The sequence below is a fragment of the Lampetra planeri genome, chromosome 6 (assembly GCF_965212315.1).
Source record: "Lampetra planeri chromosome 6, kcLamPlan1.2.h2, whole genome shotgun sequence".
NCBI lineage: Eukaryota > Metazoa > Chordata > Hyperoartia > Petromyzontiformes > Petromyzontidae > Lampetra > Lampetra planeri.
In genome coordinates, this window is record NC_136112.1 from 4,926,111 (window position 1) to 4,947,463 (window position 21,353).

Sequence of the window (21,353 nt, forward strand, 5' to 3'; positions counted from 1 at the left end):
TGAAAACATTTTGGAATTTTTGATGTTTCTTCTTCAAATGTTACTTTTTTTAAGTGGCCTTAATTAAGAAAATCTGAATTTTATTGCTTCAACACCTGACTATTGACTCAAATCGTTCAACGTGACGGGAATATGTAAATCCACAAAATTACTCTGCTGTTGATTGCGTTTCAAGTTAATGAACATTTACAAACGCAGACACGGCTACAGTAATTGGGTTTTGCCAGCGGTATCTCTGTTCCCATAATGTCCTCGAATAAACGGAACATATTTCTTTGGTCCTGCGACATATATATGGTACTCGATGCAAAGGTCAAAAAGGGCATTCACTTGTGTGCGTGTGCAACAGGGATTAGAGAGGCATTCATGCATCTGCGTCACATGCCGGTCGATGCTCCATCTCTCTGTGTATAATCCACAGCAAATCTTCCATATCCACATTGAATCTCAGATCCAATGAAAAAAATTGCCTTGATAACAGTCAAGCATATGGACCACAGCTGCATGCCTGGGTTTGGTATAATTTATTCCTATTTATAAAATACAGTGGGACTTTGATGTTAGCGATTCCATGGCTGTATTATTGTATTCTAGCCCCTTCTGAAATATTACGACTTCACCACACTAATTGCTAAGAATGTCGTGGGACTGGACGAGTTGATTGAGGAAAGAAAAATGGAAATGGAAATTGACCCCTCTGTAAATATATTAAAGAAGAGGTGGCCGCGTGACTCAGAGGTCCGAGCACTGAGCTGGCACTGCTGTTTAGAGCCTAGGTTTGAACCCAAACAGTCGCTTGTCATTAAATCGGATTCCCAAGTGCAGTGAGCCGATGACTGTATGCGCAATGTGTAAACATACAACACGTCACAATACAAATTTACTTGAAACCAGATAACTCTGCCTCTTCTTTCAAAATGTACTTGGATTTGGTTTTGAAGTACAGTTTTTGCATTGTATGTGTACGTATGTTGAACTGCTTTTGCACTGAACGTAACCGACCGTGCTATTCGGAGGTGCGGGGGAAAGCCAACAAACTGAACAATTTTTTTTTGTGTTTTGTGGGGTTTTTTTGGCATTTGGATCAATTCCAGCTATGAGCACTAAACATCGGTTGGACTGCCATGTGAGATCTGAATGTATACGTCTTCTTCATCTCATGGCCTGACACCCATAGCACAATTGGGATAACGTTTGGGGGAAATAACTTTTTTTAGAGAAAAGAAAGAAATCTGATCGTAAAGAAGATCCTAAAGGAGAAATTTGCATCGGAAATCTAAAAAATTGTGGACCAAAGTTCAATATATTCTTTGGATCCTTTATCACAACACAAAGGTGGATGCATACAAGACGTGGTCAAATCGATTTCAACAATAGCCCTGCTTTGTAAAGATGACTTAAGAACGCCCAAGATCAGAACGGTGAAATGTCTCATTCCCAAAATGCCTGTGTTACGTAGCCAAATCAATGACACCAAACGAAGACTGGGGCTTTTCAAATGTGGTTTTTGGAGAAGCATTTTATGCATTTCGTGGCTGGAAATAAAAATGAATGATTACCCAGAACAAGTGGGCGAAAGAAAGAAATTGTTGCCAGATGTTGAAAACTGAAGCACTTTTGGGTCATGTGCGCAATTTCGACAGAAATCGAGAAATTGATGATGGAAGGCAGAATGTAAAGGAGTAGGATGACAAAAACTGAACATGAATTGAAATGGCTGGAGATAATTGTCAGTAAATCAGGAAGGCATCGTATTTCTATGAGCATAGAGAGTGCATTAATGTGCTTATTAATGCAAGTTAATATGTGATTTGCAAGAGCAATTGAACATTGGATGTGTGCCTTTCCTTTTATCCTTTGGTGTCTTTAAAGGGTTAAGCTATTGACTGCACTGCACTGAAATGGAAAACAGCAAATTATACGTGTAAATGCGCATTGCATTCTTTTAAAGAGAAAACACATCACGATGTTTTCACACTTCAAATAAGCCGTTAAAATACATTTTAAAAAGTAGGCAGATCTCGAGTGCCTGAAAAGTTTAGTTTTTTTTGTCAAATCGAGACCAATTAGAGGGCAACTTACATGTTTGTGCTGTAACTTATTACATCTGGCAGGGCTTAAACAGACACACTTCCATGCATAGCTTAAAATATTAAACTTACGGTCAAACTCCATTTAAATATCCAGGGTCCAAACCGGGGATTCGCTCATTTATCCGGGGTGGGGGTGTGACCACAGATAACCCGAGATAATTGAAAGAATTTGTCGAATAACCCTGTTTATCCGTGGTCCCGACCTCGGATATGCGGCTATGTGGTTGGACGTGGGACAATATTGTCCGGAGCGAAAGAAGTTCAACATACATACATTGTGTGTGTGTACTGTGTGTGCTACTCGGCAGGCAGCCGCCTGCTCGTGTGGTTTCGCATTATGCGCCCCTTTAATTTTTTCGGAACGCATCTACTACCGCAAACGTTCCGGCAAAAGTCAGGTCCGACAATTGCTTGCTCACACGCCTATTCCTCCATGTTGACCAGACACGTTGGAAGAGATGGGAGTCCCTACACTTTACCCCACCACACGTGACTTGCCGATCGACCAACGGCGGTGTGCCCATTTCTACTGCTGAGTGGGCAGAGGCAGTGGGTGAGGTGGGGAGGGCAGGAGGCATTTCACAAACTCACACCATTCTCGCAAACTTGCCTATCTGCGAGTCCGAAATCCAACTGGCGACTGCTGTGCTCAACCATATTGGACACTTAATTATTTGTGTGATGATGGGAAAACCTGGAGTAGCTGTCCTTGCTCTACAATGTCGATGCTAAAAGGAGCAGTTGAAGAACAAGAAAGACCGCGTAGTTTTGTAAATGTCACCCGGAGGAGTGGATTCATGTCCTGTAATTGCCTCCATTGCTGATGGTCTTGAGCTGGTCGTATTTGTAAAATGTTTAGCTCAATAGTGCAATACTATCTGAGATAAAGTCTAAGTTCTGAGGATTAGAAACTCGCGTTTAGAGTATTTGGTTGCTGCACATTTCCATGTGATGAGCCATTTCATCGACCTATCATTTATGGCCAGGTCGCTTCTGAAAAAGAGCTACATAGCTCAGTGGGCCTTACCTAGTAAAATAAACATAGTTAATAGTTAACAAGAACTGATTTCATCACTCTACCTGCTAGGTGGATGTCCTCTTAGACGCGTTCCCTTCCTTGGCTCCCACTGTGATTATCCGTGAACATCGGCCGCGTCCAAGCCGTCGCCCATCCATTTGGCCCCCCTCCCCCTCCCGATGCGTTGTACGTGGCACTCCGTGCCGTCTTTGAGCCCCGCCCCCTTCCCTCCCGATACGTTCCATTCATTGGCTACCACATTCTGATGAGCTTCCCCCCCCCTCAACTTGCTTTTAAGGAATTACATCTTGAATCATTGCCTCACTTGATGCAGCTAATCCGGCTGTGACGGTCCCACCTGATGACGGAGACTTGTGTTGCCTCCGAAACGTCGTGATTTTTATTTTATTTTTTATTAATTTTGATGTATTACCTACGTGACTTTACCGAAAAAAAACCTAAGAATCGGCCATCATCCCTTCTAACTTTTGCCGTGTCCAGCCCAAGCTTTTGACGACACGGCAATGAGTGGAATAACAAATACATTCACATGTTTTGGAACTGACAAATATGTAAACGGTATCTTTTTCTCAGCTGTCAACTGCACTTTTACACTTCGGATACATTTGTATTTTTTACTGACACATAAATTGCTCAGGATGTAAATATCAAATTCGATTTCATACTTGTTTTGGCTATTGATTCCTGTTGATGGACCATGTTAAAATAATGTAAACAGCTTGTGTTGCATCATGTCTTAGAATATCGTTACGCGTGCATTTTAAAAAAATGTTTTGTATGTGTACATTGTGCGTGTCCGTGCTTATGTAACGTCTTTAAATGGAAAGGCCAATAAAAAAAAGTATTTGGCAATGTCTGCAAATCAAACAAATTATTTTCAAAAGATATTTTGTTGTTGCTGGCAATAAACAGAACACAATTTTGAATGTTTTAAACTACAAGAAAAATCAATTTTCTCTTTATTTATTTTAAGTGCATCAATTTTCCTCATTTTATCCAGTTTTATGATTTGTCTCACTGTTTTGTTACCATATTGCACATTGGTACTTAAGAAAATGTGTTTTCCATATAAAACTAGACAACATTTTGTAACTTCTTTACACTTTTTTTTTCAAGGTTACGTAACAATTTTTCTTGCATTTTGTCTCACTGCTTGGAAAATGTAGACACTTCTGAAATTGTGACAAGAATGATATATTTCTTTGGTAAATATGGGGGGGTGGGAAATAATGGGAATAATTATTTAACATATTATTGGTATTCGCGATGTTGCACATGAAAGTATTTTAGTCTGCCAGTAGGAGACGATTTTGCAATGTTTAAGTCACCTGCGATTAATTTAGCAAATCTGGATTGCGACACCGGCACATGTGGCCGACTCTTTTGTAATAACGCAACAAGATCTTTAACATCCATCGCGAAGTAGACGACACATATTCATGTTGAATAGGCCTACAGTATTAACCAGGGCGGCTACCAGCATTACCACCACGACCCTCTGCAACAAGCGATATACTATGTATGTACGTACGTTTAACTTATTTCGCACCGTACGTAGCCAATCGTGCTAACCGGAGGTGTGGGGGGAAGACAAAAACAACAACACAGCAGTTCCAAAGAAATAATTTTTTTATCTGCATTTAAAAGTTGCATGGCTCCAGTGACTTCCTAATATCAGAAGGAAGAGCGTTCCAGACGGCCACAGAAGCGCTTCTGAAAGCACGCGATACAGTGACCATCTCTGTTCGATGATCAGTGGCTATGTTTGTAGCATTTATACTCCAGTACTGCATACGATGGGTAATGTGCACTGCATTTGCTAACTCCTATTCCACCTTCTTTCTGCAACGTGTGCAGGGCAAAAGGGAAGAATGGCCTTGGTCTGCTGTCTGTATTGCCCAGCAACCCAAGCCAGTGGGAGATCAACTCGGAGATCATCAATAGTGACAAGCTCTCTGTGGCCACCATGAATATTCTAAGAAAGGAGAGCAGCATTCCTGACAAGTAAGGATCGAACACAGGGCCGTGTATTGAGACAAATTGAATGGGACAATTATTTTCATAAATCATTGTTCTTAAGAACATGTGTTGCTGTTTGCTGGATATGGAGTAAGTGGTGGTGCTAGCACAATGGGGGGCACTCAGCAAAAACATATTTGGGAGCCCCCCTTTAAACTTATACAATCCTAGTGAGATAACAGCAGAGATATAGACAAGAGATAATAGATGCAGGGAGATGAGAGAAATGTCGGCTAAAAAAGATTCATAATATAGAGTCAAACAGAGATGTAGTCAGATGAGAGAAGAGAGATGCAGACAGGATAGAAATATGATAGCTGATTTGTATATTACTTATTTAATGAGCTCGTCATGTTTATTTGTATTTGAATTATAGCTGAAATTTGATGCATCCTTATTTCATTCATGAATCTGGTGCACCCTTGAGCTCTTTGCGGCACAAAGCCCTGCACTTGTTTTTGTTATGCCTCACGTCACCACTGTCTTGACTACCGGATTGTTGCCTTGGTTTTATTTAATCTTAAGAGTAACGATAAAGGTCAGATGAATTACTTGGTAGGATAATTCAGGGATCGGGGCACTGAACCAGCACCGCTGAGATGCCGGGTTCAAACCTGGGCAGCCACCTTTGATTTAATCCGCGCAGCCACTGATGCGGTCACTAATGACTGCACAAAAAAAAATTCACGTCTTTTCCCCCTCCCACTTAAATTGGTTTATTACACCGCTGAGATTTCAATTCTCTTTGATTGGCATGCAATCAAAACACTGTTTGGAGGGAATACACTGTTTGGAGGGAAAATGTGTGCCCTTGATACGAGTAAAGAGGCTTTGTTTAAGTCACCCAGAAGCACTTCTTGCTCTGGGAGATCTGAATGGATATTTGTTTATTTGCTTCCTGACACGATGCCGCACATGTTGATGTTCATGATGATGACGATGCTCAAAGAAAAATTGCAACATAATTGACATCCCTAACAAACATATATCATCGGATGCCATCAATGGACTACCTGGTGTCCGACCTTACCGGAAAAAAAACGATGCAGCACGCGACTCAATCGAATCCGCACGACCCACGCCAGATCCGGTCACCATGTTCATAAGGGGCCGTTCATAAATGACGTCACGCACCTAGGGGGGGGGGTCAGGCATTTGTGACGATATGTGGCGAGGGGGGGGGTGAGAAATGTGACGTCACATCAAAATGCGCTACTTTAAATAAATATAGACAACACGTTCTAGTTAATTAAATATACTTTTTAATAAATGTTTCCTCCTACAACATCAGTGCAGCGCCACATTAAATACGCACTACAATGACAATAGTTTAAAGCGATTTGAAGTATGTTTTATTTTCAAAATGGAAATATGGTTTTGGGGGGGGGGGCAGAGCTTTGTGACGTCATATTTGAGGGGGGTCTGACTTTTTGTGACGCCGTGTGACGAAAGGGGGGGGGGGGGGTCAAAAATCGTCCAAAATCGCGTGACGTCATTTATGGACGGCCCCTAAGTGGAAAATGTGACTGCGGAGCCCCGCTTACCAAACCGTAGAGTGCATTGTGCGAAACCACTGCCAACTTTGCTAATTCGACGGAAGCGTAGCAGCAGCAGCAATTCATTAACCCCACGTGACCCAAATCTGGATAGAGATCTTTCAGTTGCTATTCACGAAGCCATACGTGGAGAACAAGATTGCAGTGAAGAATGCGATAGAAGGAAAACAATGTCAGGCAAACGTTACGTTTGTGAAATGTGAATCATTATAATAGCTTCGAGTTGTTTGTGATAAGAACGGTGTAGAGGCATTGTTAATGCACATTCCTCTATACGGTCCGCTCTCTGCATGTTTGTGTGGAGGTGTTTTACGCGTACGTGCGTCTTTGTACTTCAGCATGATTAGAATTACTTGTGCATGCAATTACATGCATAAATACACGTGACGTATACTGCTCCTCTTTAGCACGAGCGTTGCTTCACAACGCAAACTCAGTATGCGTGCGTAGCCAGAGAGCATTATGGGTAAAAGCAATATAAGCAAACTCTATTTTGTTTCCATGATGGGCTAAAAATGTTGACTTTAGTCTACCATATTGGCAAATAAGATCATGCAGCATTTGTCTAAACAAGCAAAACTCTGGAATGCTCTTGCAAACAACATTTGGTAATCCAGAGGCATTTGTTTAACAAGCCTGACTGCTGATGAAACCGAGAAGATTTAAACTGGTTCAGGGGTTGCTTACATAAACAATTGTTGCTTTATAATCTTGTTGGGAAAGCCAATAGGCTGATATGTGGAGATACAATGTAGTTCTGCTTATATATTGTCTAGTCACAAGCTTTTTATATTTTGGTCGATTTTAATTAAAATGCTCAAGATTCAGTATGATCGCATTACTAAAATGACATAATCTTGGAATTAAAACGTTGTGTGTATTGTAATCAATTATTATGTGTTCACCATTAATCCATTTCCATTCAATGTAATTTTGTGAGTGTGTTGACCGAAAGCTGCTTTTTAGTTTATGTAACAGACCAACATTTGGTCCATGGTAATTCCATTTCTTTAGTGATGTGTTTAGATTACTATAGATCTGAAACACGAGAATTATATTTGTAAAACTTGAAATAATTAAAGTTCGCGTTTGGTTTACTGACAAAAGTTGAGAAATTGCCAGTCAAAAATTTGCATGCAGATGATTGGTCTTTAACTTGCACCACTCTCTTTTCCTTTCGGCGAAGGCTGGCACAAATTTCTGAATTTTCAACAGCACTACGGCCTTTTCACAGTCACCCAGCTACTGGACATATGTGAAAAAGAGCTGTGTACCTCATCGGATTCCTCCAGTAGATATAAACATTCTGATCCAGAGCCTGAGTTCATGCTTTCAGCTATGATCACTGATGCTGTATAAACGTCAGGCAGAGACTCGGGTGCCATTACAAATGTTTATATCCCCATCTACCTCTCTTAGTTGACGCACACTATAGCTGGCATGTCATGCCTTTCTGGACCACAAATCTGAAAACAAAATGAGTCCAAGACTCACAATTAAATGCCATATAAAACCGTAGAGTTACCGTATTACTTTCCTACCCCAGTTTAACCTAATTTTTTATCATACTAAACAGGTTAATATTGCCTGGTGGACATTTTTTTATCTATGTGTAGTGAGTCCAACTGAGTCGCAGACGTTATTCTTCCGAGGCAACACATTTATTGTAACACGTATATACAAGGGGTAACTCTCCCCGTACCAGATACAGCCTGGGGTGGTGACCACCCAGCTAACGACACTATACGTAGGAGTTACAGCTACTAAGGGTCGGATCCTCACTCGGGTGCCCGGCACGTGTTGATGCCTCGTAGGACGTAGAGCTTCCAGCTTGTAGACGTGGAGCTTCCAGCTTGTAGAACGAAGCGACCCCGGTCCCTCACTGGGACCCACCTTTTATCCTCCCGGGTCGGGGCCGGCTCCGCCCTCGGCCCCGCCCGCCTTCTCGAGCCTTCTAGCTCCCTCTCGATCCCTCTCGAGAGCTCTCTCTGGACACGTGATCATCCCCTAGCCCCCCCACCTGGGGCCTTCTCTGACGACACTCTGGATCATGTGTCTACGGGGTCAACCAGAGTGCCATGGCCCGGAGCAACCCTGCCCCTGGGCTGACACTCTCCCGCTCCCCCTTGTGGGAGCCCCCACCACACGCTATGCGTGGTGCCTGCACTATCCCAGTGCTCGCCAAGCCCTGCTAGGGCTGGTACTACACCCATCTACGTGGTGTATGCGATGATGGTGCATCGCATACCGTGCTGTGCTAAAGCCGGCATCACACAGCAACCCACCCGGTGCTGTCCGCGACGTAAGAACATCGCACGCCACAACCCTCCTGGGCCGGCACCATACAGTGACATCCCCGATGTCACTACATAGGCATTTTCCTTTAACTCCACCAAAACAGTGCTTTGCCTTGTGGAGAAGACTCATCTGCCAGCATGCCAATCAGACACATTAAATTTACCCTTAGATATTTCAGAGGTGTATACTGTTTACGTTGCAACTATAGTCTCGCTGTGATCTATGTAACTGTTATTTCCATATGGCATCGAAGCGAATTTAAATGGACAACATTTCCTGGACGCAAATTCTAAATATTCAAGTATAACCGTAGATGATCGATATTCTTTATCTTATATATATATTCCGGTGCCAGTGAACTTGGTAAAAAAAAATCTTGTTGAAGATGTTATGCCCATTCACTAAGATAATACACAGTAATTGGTTTGTGTGAAACCTCCACATTTAAGAGTATTTTTAGCAGTGTAAAATGCTCGAGAAACAACTGCACGTAGATTAAAGCGGTGTTTCTCAAATGGTGGGTCGCGACCCCAGAGGCAATCTGTGGGGTTATAGGAGGTCTCTCTCTCTCTTGCCGCGTTTCTCTCTCTCCCCACGTGTGTCTCTCTCTACCCATGTATGTCTATCTCCCCACGTGTGTTTATCTCCCAGTGTGTATCTCTATCCTCACGTCTATCCTCTCTATCTCTCTATGCACATTTGTTCGTCTCTCTCGCCCCCCTCCCCTCCGTCTTTCTTTGTCTGTCTCCTTACGTATCTTTCTCCTTGGTTTCGATCATATTCTTGTCTACTCGTGTCCAACTTTCCTCGTGCCTTTAGCTTTACCCATGTCTTTCTCTCCCCATGTCTCCTCTCTTTCCTCCTGTCTGTCTCTCTGTGTCCTGTTGTCCCTTCACATCCTTCTCTGGCTCTGCCCTCGTGTCTGCTTACGTCTCTCCTCTTGTGTCTTTCTTTGTACGTATGATTTATGCTTGTGCATATGTATGCGTGTTTGACTATGTACGTGCACGTGTTTGAGCGTGCACGTAAGTGCTCATATGTATGCGTTTGCATGTCTGCTTGTGTGTGCGTGTGTGTGTTAGTGTCCCTCGGTATATGGCCGCGTATGTGTGCATTCATTGATTGAGTTTGGTTCTTTATTTATTTAAGTAGGGATGAGAGGTCATGAGCAATTTTTACTTCTAAAAAGGGGTCGTCAACCTGAAAAGTGAGAAATGCACCATATTAAAACATTTCAAGCCCTCCTTATTAGAAGCAAAAATAAACATGTTCCTCTAAGAAAACAAAGTCATGATTTTATAGCGACCACTGTCATCACCTCTGGAAATTTATCATAGAGATGTTTTCAGTTTAGTCTCCATTGGAGGTTACCCAAGTTTCCGAGTGTATTTAACCTTTCGTGGATGGACTTGGAAGTTATTAAAAATTGTTGGTGTGCAACAAGAATGGAAGGGAAAATGTTGAGTGCTGTTGTCTGACCTTGGGGATGTAAACAAACCTACTGGGATTCAGGCATCCACGTGCTTTTCTCGGCTTCCAATTTTGTACATTGGGACGGCAAACATCGCAGAGCACGTGGAGGTCAGTTTAGCAATACCGATATTCTGTCAGAATAAATTCTATTTGGATAACAACATGAGTTTATGATTTTTTAGATTATATGACTTATTTAATCATTGCAGTCTTGTAAGTGGAAAACAAACACACGTAACATAGAGCACGCTCTAAAACATTTACCATTTGTGATAGATATAATGACCAGATTTATGCGTCTCATTATGTCAGGGTCGTATGTTCACGTTGAATGGCATGGGTCCAGATGGACAGATGGCACCAAAACACACTGTGTACTCTGGACATTAAAACGGTTCTCGAGGGAAAGGAGTTGATTTTCTTTTTTTACTAGAATTAACTTCCGATGACTTGTGATCATTTGCGTGGATAAACAGTGTGGTACTAGATAGGTCAATTAATGCTCAGCTCTCAACATTTGCTTGCAAACATACTCGTCGGTGTGTTTAAGACGTAGGCTTTCGGGTGACCAATATATAAACCCCCCCAAAAAAAACGTTATTATGAATAATTATTCATAAAGGATTATAATCCTTTGTGCGTGTGTGTTTGCACTCTGATGGGAATCACAGGCTCAGTGACCACAGAACCCTGGGATGGGGAAATGTATATATTATTTCAGTATTTTAATGCTTATTAACAAATTCGTCCATTAATTTAATAATTGATTAAAAGGCAAATAGGTTGCGGCACTACAATTGTTTTGCTCACTCCACTGCTCACAGAAGGGCCTCCGACAGAGGGAAATTGAGATAGCCTCCCTAGAGGTATTTGGCCTACTATGACTCGCTGCCCAGACATCTTGGAAGATTTTAAAATACCATCACTTGACCCCACCACACTCGCGACTTTACAGATCGACTATCTGTGGTCGTGTACTTCTTTGTACCGCTGGATGGACAGAGAGGCTACGTGGGGGGGGGGGTGTTTAAAAATTGCACCGTTGTTTCAACTGCCATGCCAGGAGATCGAATCACACCTATAACTTCTTGTGTTTCGTTTGTCGGCCTTCCGCGGCACCTCCAATTAGAACTGTTAGCGAAGTACGGTGTGAAAGAAGTTGAACATGAATCTCCAGTTAATAATGGTTGAGTATTTTCTGATGTAGCCATTTTATAACGTATGCCTGATAGGAGAAACGATAGAGGCATTATTAATTTAGTTTCCTTTTCTATTGTGGACGTTTGGGGCCTAACTTTAGGCGTTGTTCAGTTTGAATTGTTAATTTCCTGAAATTGTGGTGGCCACTGTGAGCTTTCTGTTGTGAAGTGCTATTGCTCAGCCAGCAATAAAAAAAAATGCAGGTCTTAATGATTTCAACTTGCACTAATATATACCGTGTCACACTATAATTTTGATACAATTAGATGTGGCAATTACTTTCAATGATGGGCTCAGTTCAATTCTCAAGGAAATTGATCACTGTTCGGTAATCAGCCCCGCACATGATGAGAAACCATTAATCTCGAGACATTTGAGCAAACGTAAGATTAATAGTTATTATTCCAATTAATGCCTCACTGCCATCAACTAATTTTTTTATGAAAAGTAATTTTTGTCAAAGGGTAATGATTGATTAACTCAATAACAATTTAACAGTGTGTAAACTGTTTCACAGTGCTTTGTTACTGATTTTATAATCATTCCTAAGTGCATCATACCTGTCCTTCGAGCATCTATGAATATTTTCCTTAGATACTTTCTAAATCCAGTGTGTACCTGCAAAAGTAAATCTTCACAATATGGTTCGTTCACCGCCAGCAGCCACGTCGGCCTCCCCAATCCCCCGCCATGTATTACGAAGCCACTGGAGCTATGCACTTTTAAATCTAGATTAAAAACGGATTTCTTTAGAACTGCTTTTTGTGTTTAGTTTGTTGTCCTTCCCCGGCACCTCCGATTTGCACGGTCGGCTACGTATGATGTGAAAGAAGTTCAACATGCATACGTACAAGTCTGTAATATGGATCACTGACAATGCCACAAAACAGATTCCTGCGAAGGGAGCTGGTAGGGACGTTGGGTTGCTCGGTCAATGGCCAGGGTCAACGGCGGCATGGTGTATTCCGCAAATATGCCCGACAGTGAGGGCGGGCACAAGCCAGCCTGAATAGGTTAAACGTTGAGTTTTATAAGGGCACCACGGGGTGACCAGCCCCTCCCCACCCAGCCCCACCTCTCCCACCCCCCACCCAGCCCCACCCTCCCTACCCAGCCCCTCCCCACACTCCCCACCCAGCCCCTCCCCACCCAGCCCCTCCCCACCCTCCCCTCCCCACCCAGCCCCACCCTCCCCACCCAGCCCCTCCCCACCCTCCCCTCCCCATCGAGCCCCTCCCCACCCTCCCCTCCCCACCCAGCCCCTCCCTCCCCACCCAGCCCCTCCCTGCACGACGGACACAATAATCCCCTGTGGGCTGGTGTAACCAGGAGGTTCCTACCAGTATTAATGGTTCTTGTGTCTCAGAGGCGTCTCCATGAAAAGTTCCACTGCTGCTGCTGTGTGCCAAGTTGATGAATATGACTCAGATATTCCTATGTTAACAAAGAAAGCTTCAATGACTCCTAGGATTTCTTATAGGTAGGCTCTCCTTGGGACATTTAACAAATATGTATTTTCTGTTTTCTTGTGCATCGATGTACGAGGGAAACGCGCGTACATATCAGGAGATAAGATTAAACAAAACATGGACAAATAGGTATGAAAACTTGTTCTGCAAATTCTAACGTTGTGATGAAGATAATATCATCTATATGAGTAAATACATCGTTAGTCGAGAGCAACATTGTAAAATTGTTGTACGCCGATGCCTATGCTCCCCGCATTCACCAACGCGCAGTGACCAGCGTGTAGTACGATCAAATAACATCGATGACCTGCATCAATGACCAACTATCAGTGGATTGACAAAAGAACTGCAACATGTCCGTGCTTTAAAAACTACCATTTTAGCAGTTTGCAACTTGGAAGTGACACGTACCTACAGCCCTTTGCAGGGCGAGCAATGTTTCTCCGCCCCCCCCCCCGCCCCCCCATAGTAACCAAGACGGGCCAATTGATTGACTGCTCGTCATTAACGCGGATACGGTCGTGGTAATCGCGCATATTGGGCACATTTTGGGAACAGTGTCCCTGAAAATGTGCAAGGCCATGGAAATATGGAGCTTCATTGCAGTATTAAGTGGGCTTACATTTTTTAAGAAAATGTATTCTGGTCCGCTTTTATGGATTAAATTATAGTCTTCTTTTGGGAGGTCAGTATCCCAGAGCTTCAGCCATAGTAATTTCAATAGTTAATCATATCTCTATTCGGTCTGGCCGAGTGAAAATAGGATTTTTATTTCCCTATTATGAAACCAACACGTGTAAAAGTGTGACACTTTAAAAGGGCATTTTTAAAATTATGAGAGTTATTTGTAACATCACTCACTGTGATGTGTGGGGATGTATATGAAATATGGTACTTAGGATTGACTAAAGTGGCTGACAATTCACTTCTCATTGCCTTAAGTATGTATGAATGTTGAACTTCTTTTGCACCGTACGTAGCCAACTGTGCGAATCGGAAGTGCCACAATCACTTAGCTATTCACGATCAAACAAATTTGCTGATGTTTTTCCCAACACCCACAAGATGCTCCTCTTACAGAAAATGTTTTTCTCCCAAGACCCATGAACAAGCAAAACAAATGAGTCATATACTTAGCCGGGGGCGGTGGCTGTACACACCTGTAATCCAGCACAGTAGAGACAGCAAGGATTGGTGGATCGCACAAATGTTGTGAAACTCCCTTCCCATGGGCGTCGAGGTGCCATACATTGGCTTGCCAGGGTAATGTGGTACAGACAAAAACCTTTGGACTCCACCTAATCCGTCTATATGGGATGGTGTGTACCCCCATATCGCGCGTGGGTTTTTTCCTCAGGCGCACCGGGTTCCTCCCACACATAACCACCCATTCATTGGCCGATGGCATCTTAATATAGAAAGGACCGCAGAGCTTTGGCAATTGTTGGTGCCGGATCACCGTGTGGCTGCCTTCCTGCTTGTCTGTGGCTCCTCGCACCTCTGAGTCATTCTCTCTCTGTGATAGTGAGCGAATTACTGTGCGGCACCGTGTTACAAGTAGAAATTATTATAATGCTGGGGGCGCCTTTGCGAATAGTTGAGATTCATCACGTAGTGGCAGGTGGATCGACGGTGCATGGTGTGAGACGGAGATTGGCAGCACAAGGCAGTCGGGGCAAGTGAGACGTGGGGCTGAGTGAGCTGCAGGGTGAGTGGGGTGCGGGGTGAGTGAGGCATCGGGCGAGTGAGTTACGGGGGTGAGTGAGGAGTGTGGTTAGTGTGGAGTGAGGTGTGGGGTGAGTGAGGAGTGTGGTGAGTGTGGAGTGAGTTACGGGGTGAGTGAGGAGTGCGGTGAGTGTGGAGTGTGGTGTGGGGTAAGTGAGGAGTGTGGTGAGGCTCGGGGTGAGTGAGACGTGGGGTGAGTGGAGTGTGAGGTGAGTGGGACGCGGAGTGAGTGTGGAGTGGGATGATTTGGGTGTGGGGTGAGTGAGCAGTGTGGTGAGTGAGGCTCGGGGTGAGTGAGATGTGGGGCGAGTGAAGAATGGGATCAGTGAGGAGTGGGGTGAGTGAGGAGTGGGATGAGTGACACGCGGGGTGAGTGACACGTGGGGTGAGTGAGGCTTTGGGTGAGTGAGGCGACAGGCCATCAGGATGCCTGGGTGCAAGTGGAGCGTGCACAGTGAAGACCACAAATTGAGCCGGGGATGCAGATGAGTGGTCTGGCAAGTCGGGGGGGGCGAGGTGACTGGGGATTAGTGGAGGGCTATTAAATAGTCACAGCCATTCGTGAGGTTTAATATACGTATATACATATATATGGTTTGTTACAAAAGGAACAGAACATATGCTACTGCACAATTTAAACAAAAAGGTGACAAGTCGCATTTCCAATTAAATAAGTTGTGGCAATATACGTTACAAATGTAAGATTCAATGTGTATTGATTTTAATTGAATAATTAAATGTGCCATTCAGCAGTATACGTGATTGCGCAATATAACGAAGGATGTTAAAACGGCGCCTTTCTAACGAGTGGGACACCAACGACAATTTCGACGTTTCGTCCGAGTGCAATCCTAGCCCAAGATACTTTACGCGAAATGTGTTGAAAATCATTCAGTGGCCAAAAAATAAAAGCAACGGCAATGTCAGCGGACATACTGCATCGTCCGAGTGCAATCCTAGCCCAAGATACTTTACGCGAAATGTGTCGAAAATCATTCAGTGGCCAAAAAATAAAAGCAACGGCAATGTCAGCGGACATACTGCATCGTCCAACTGCAATCCTATCCCAAGAAACTTGACACAGATGACAAGAACAGACTACATTAAGGCAGAAAAGGGGGGCGGGGGCAGGGGCCTGGGAAGGGGATCAAAGGGTGTGTAGGTGAGGAGGCGGAGGTGGGAGGAGGGAAGACAAACACAGACGGGAACAGGGTGAGAGCAACGTCGCACCCCAAGCAGCACCGGCGAGAAACGAGGCCTACAGACATCAGGGGCAGCCAGAACAGCACCGACGAGTCCCTAAGGTCAGCCCTACGCGAGGGGATTGCCACCTATTCCACCGCGGACAAAACCCAAACGTCCAGGTAGAACCCCTCTTAACGGTGGTAATTGGTTCCACGGAACCCGTCGTTAAGTGTTTCGGTCATTTAGCGAGCATAAGAAATACATGTACACCGAAAATTCAAAGAGAGATGTTTCCACTTCAAAGCGCGACAGACACTAATTGTAAACAATGCCCCAACTCTCATGAATGGACGTCGCTGATTGGCCGAGACCCGGTCAGACCTCTTTGGAGCTCCCCGATTGGCCGAAATGGGCGGTCGCGTGCTTGTTGTAAGCCCGTCGTTAACAGGGGAATGGTCGGTAAGCGAACATACGGGGCCAGTCGTTAAGTGATTAGTTATTAACAGGAGTGGTCTCTAAAAGGGGTTCTACTGTACATATCTCAAGTCAGCGTTGAGGCTTTCAAAGCTGTGCAATAATACCGTGATAAACTTCCAACAGAACAACACCTCCGCCAAGATCTCTCTACGAATCTATTGCTGCCACAGGAACACGGGTGCCAGTGTCCGGCACCGAGTGGTTCAAACCAAAGGCAGGTGGCAGAACCATACCCCGTCATCATTGAATCAAAGGACACCCACAGGGGGAGATGGGGCCCTTTATTGAGGGCCAAGGCATCCTCAGACAACAATGGCTCATTCTAGGGTATTTAAGTGACGAGGGGGGCGGGTGGGGTGGTGCCGTGACCCTTCACTTTTAAGAATCGCAGGGGGCACCTGTAGCAACACCTACGAGTTTGAGGGCCATCCCTGCAGTAGATGAGGTCCGGGATTAGGGCAGGAGGAGGTGGCAGTGATGAGGAGCGAGGAGAGGTCAGGCATGGGATTTAGGCCAATGGATGGGGGTAGAGTATAAACGAATGAGGTCAGGGGGGGAAATAACATTCCCCCGGTGCATTGCTCATCATGATATAAGTGCACTGCAGTATGCATTATACCAGACTGGGACTCGACTGCAGTGAAAGCAGCAACGCAATAGGCAACATTTTCTCGTTTCAACTCAACTCCATTAAATATTATTAAAATACAATAAAAATAAATATATGAGGAGAATGGACAAAGTTGAACACATAGGCTTTCGCGACCGAAACAGTAGTATTTCTCCACAACTCTGGCTGTCGCCTGATTATGCTGGTTGTACTTACCGGCGAAACGTTGTTCTCGAAGGCTAAATGTTGTGGGTTTACTCTCCAACACACCGGTATGCTCAACTAGTAACGAAATGACACGTTTTGTTTACATGACAAACCTTACTAATTGTCTGTGTCGGGTGGTGGCGGGTTTAACGACACATTCATATTTAATCTAGATTTGAAGTTTTCGTGACTGCAGCGATCCATACTCTTTGGTTCTTTCGGTAAAGTCACGTAGGTATAAATGTATTTTATTTTATACCTACGTGACTTTACCGAGAGAACGAAAGAGTACATTCATATTGACTCGATCGAACTCAAAAAAACCTCTATTATGGCGAATTAACAAAGGTTACGTGTGATTTAGGGATGCTTTTTCTCGCCATGTTTTTTTGCATTGTGCTATTTTGGAGAACAAGTGGGAGCAGTAAAAACCAAGGGACACAGCGGAAGTTTTTATGTTCGGTTACAATAATTATACGGCAAGTAACACTGGTCTCCTCCGCCATAAATGTGCCAGCGCTCATTCTACTAATGGCATGCTGTAATTTCATTAGCATTAATTAAGTGTGTTATGTCTGCAGGGGTGAATGCTAATTTAGACATGACGAGCAGACCAGCTGTGGAGAGACAGAAGCTAGATTTATAGAGCATAATGAATTCATTCTCAGAGGTCACTGAATTTCACATAGAACCTCTCATTTCAGCGTTATTCAAAAATTACAACCTTGAGGATATTTAATTTTATGATATTAGATCCGACGTATTCACGATGATAATAATACAGCACTCAATAGTGGGACGTTTACAATATTTTTTTGGATATGAACGTACAACATTTTTCTTTGGAACTGGTTTTCATGCTTAGTTTGTTGTCCTTCCGCCACGCCTCCGATTGGCACGGTTGGCTACGTACGGTGCGAAAGAAGTTCAACGTACATCACACGATTGATCAATGTTCCTTTTATACGTTGTGTCTATGCCCTTTTGGCGCGTGAATTCACCCACTGACCTATTCCTGTCCCTCCTTTTTCTCCCATTTCCTTCTCCAAATATCTGCCCGTCTGCCGCCGCATCACTTCTGCTCCGTATCTCTCTCTCTATCCTCCTCCTCCTCCTCGTGTTCCGTCTGTCTCATCCATTCGCTCTCTTACCCTCTTCACCACCTTTCCATTTTCATCTTCGCGACCATGTTTACCCTTTCCTTCCTTGACTTTCCTGCATGATATTTACCTTCTTCTTCCGTCCGTCTTGTCACCATTTATTTATTTACTTACTTATTTATTTCCGGACCCCCCCCACCACCCCCACCCCCCCCTTATCGCACGTTCTTTTCTCAATATACTCCTCATTACCTCCCGCAGTACCATGGGTCGCCGGGAGGTGGCCCTGCTGGAGGTAGAACTGGAGAATGGCACAGCTCCACTCCGGCATTTGCTGTGGCACGTCAGTTACACTGGACAAGACTCCTCGCGTCCCGAGAGCGAACGCCTGTCTACCGAGATTGCCGTCAGTCAGCGGGATATCCGAGCCCTAGTGCCACTGCCCATGGTAGGTGAATGTTTTCAGTATTGCACACCGCTTCATTAGAAAATATAGAACGGTTGTCTTTTTGCGGTTTTTTTCTATTCTGGTCGACTGCACATCACTGACCAATCATTGAATGGGAAAAGTGAATTGTCATTGGTTAGTGCCTCCATTAATGCCCGAATGAGTAAACATATTGATACAACATGCAGATTATTGCGGTAAAGAAATCCCCATGACTGGCACGGTATGAAATGGCTTTAATCCAGCATTGAGGCCTTAATTCACAAAGGGCTGTAAACTGAAGATGAATAGCGTGAACATCAAAATCGCGACGCTACTTTATTATTCCAAACCAAAGAGTGCAGGACTCCAATTTGTGAGCCGCGAGTTGTCTCCAAGCGAAAGTTGCCTCCCATCCAGGGAAGGGGAGGTCAATCAAATAAGTACCCCACTTTGAAGTCAATTGCTGGTAAATCAGTTGTAGGTTGTCTCATGGAAAGGCCGTAAATATAATATATATTGGGGGGGACACATCCATATTTTAATATTGGGGACACATCCCCCCCATTTTGAGCATATTCAAATATGTTCAAAATGCCCCCCCCCCCCCCCAATATATTGCTATAAAAAAATGTTGCTATGCTATGTAAATGAAAACAACAATTTGCTGAACCTTGGCCACAATATCTGGACTTGTCTTCATGTAAATCAATACATATATTTCTGTTTGTATGATTGTGGTTATGTTGGTACTTTATTAATCCCTAATCTCTGCCATTACATATAATGAAACAAGAAATGGTAAAAAAGTAAAAACAGAGCAATGTAATACAATACACTATTAGACATTGTAAAAAAAAAAAAGTCCATACCATGTGTTCGTAAATTTTGTAATATTTTAGGCAGGAAATTAGTTTTCAAATTTAGATATTTTTCTGGGTTGGGACCCCCAGACACCCTGGAAGATTTGATCCCCCCCAATGTTGACTCCATGGCTACGGCCTTATCTTATGGGGATATTAATGTTAGCAACTACAATGGGGAATTTTCAAAACTGTCTCTGGACCTACACAAAACGAGAGGTGGTTCCGGGTGGCTCTGTGGCCAGAGCACTAAACCAGGCACAGCTCATATTCTGGATTTGAATCCTAGCAGCTGCCCGCGATTATGTCACGTCCTTAAGTCTCGCGATTTGATTTTCTCAGGCTGGTAACCAATGACTGCACACACGAAGATTTGTACTTAATCTGATAAGCTATGAGATGAAATAAACCGGCTGAGACACGTGAAACATCGCCTCTTTTGCAAGGGCGTCCCGTGTTCCGAAAGTTACATAATTGCTGTGCATTGTTACGTTGTCCTAATCCTTTTGTCGTTTTCGAATTAATTGCCCACATTAATTGCATGCCTTGAAACCCATCTATTGTAATAAGTCATTTGCAAATACTTGCAAGGATGTATTTTTATCGCATATCTTGCATCCCCTCATTTTGAGGAATTGTAAATTATTCCACACACCGTCCAATTGAAATGGTGGCTTTTTTTATATAAATTCATCCATAACCAGACAATAAAATTAGTTCTTCATGGGTCAGGTGGCAAGTAAAATGCTTTATAAATGAGACAATGTGTTTACATAGCGGCCTGATAGCGGACTGTCGTGAACTATCTTAATGACATCAATACCTCCTAATGAATTTCAATTAAAAAACCCTTTCAGTGACAGTAAGATAGAACTGATCTCATCAACCACAATGAAATGGGTGGACTTGGTTTTTTTTCAATAGCCTAACCATTTTATTAATGACGTCGTACGAAACATTAGTTACAACAAATATTGGCAAATATTTTTCATTGAACGAAGGCGTGTAATTTCTATTTACTTATTTATATACTTTAAGACAACTATTTTTTTTAGATTTACTTTAGAACCAATAAATACCTGACTTTATTTTATTTATCCTATTAACCAACTACGGTTAAGGGTGTTATTGTTTATTGATGACCAGCGTGCACATCATTGCTCACACAATCCAAATGCAAACACGCATTGATGGAGCACAGTACGGCGGAGTTGTCAATTTTCCGCAGAGAGAGGGGGAGCTTTGACTCCACAAATATTTCCTTGAGAAGAAACAAAATAGAGACTGTGTTACTACCTGCATAGGTTTTAATGGATACTGAACATATGTGCAAAGAGCTTCAGAGCTCATCGGATTCCTCCAGTATAAATATTCAAAGTCTAATATACCGTTGGACTTCTTTCGCACCATACGTAGCCAAAACCGTGCTAATCGGAGGTGCTGTACGCGCTTTCCCTGATGCGCGCTCTGTGTTCTACCGCGTGTTGCTCCTGAATAAGCTTCCCAACAACGTGGAACGGAACGTCGGAACATTGTGCCGAAACCACGTAGGGTGCGAGCCAGGAAACACGATCGGGACCCATCCGTTGCTGATAGGAACAGCTCTGCCCTT

The 21,353-nt window shown here is 43.6% G+C and overlaps 1 protein-coding gene across 1 annotated transcript in view; it reads left to right on the forward strand.

Moving 5' to 3' along the window:
• The window catches only part of LOC144719429 (transmembrane protein 132C-like), an 83,541-nt gene that overhangs the window by 18,522 nt on the left and 43,666 nt on the right, over positions 1 to 21,353 (forward strand). The window contains exons 2-3 of the mRNA XM_078595329.1: positions 4,990 to 5,136; positions 18,713 to 18,899. Coding sequence (XP_078451455.1) covers positions 4,990 to 5,136; positions 18,713 to 18,899 — 334 coding nt within the window. The remainder of the gene's footprint in view (positions 1 to 4,989; positions 5,137 to 18,712; positions 18,900 to 21,353) is intronic.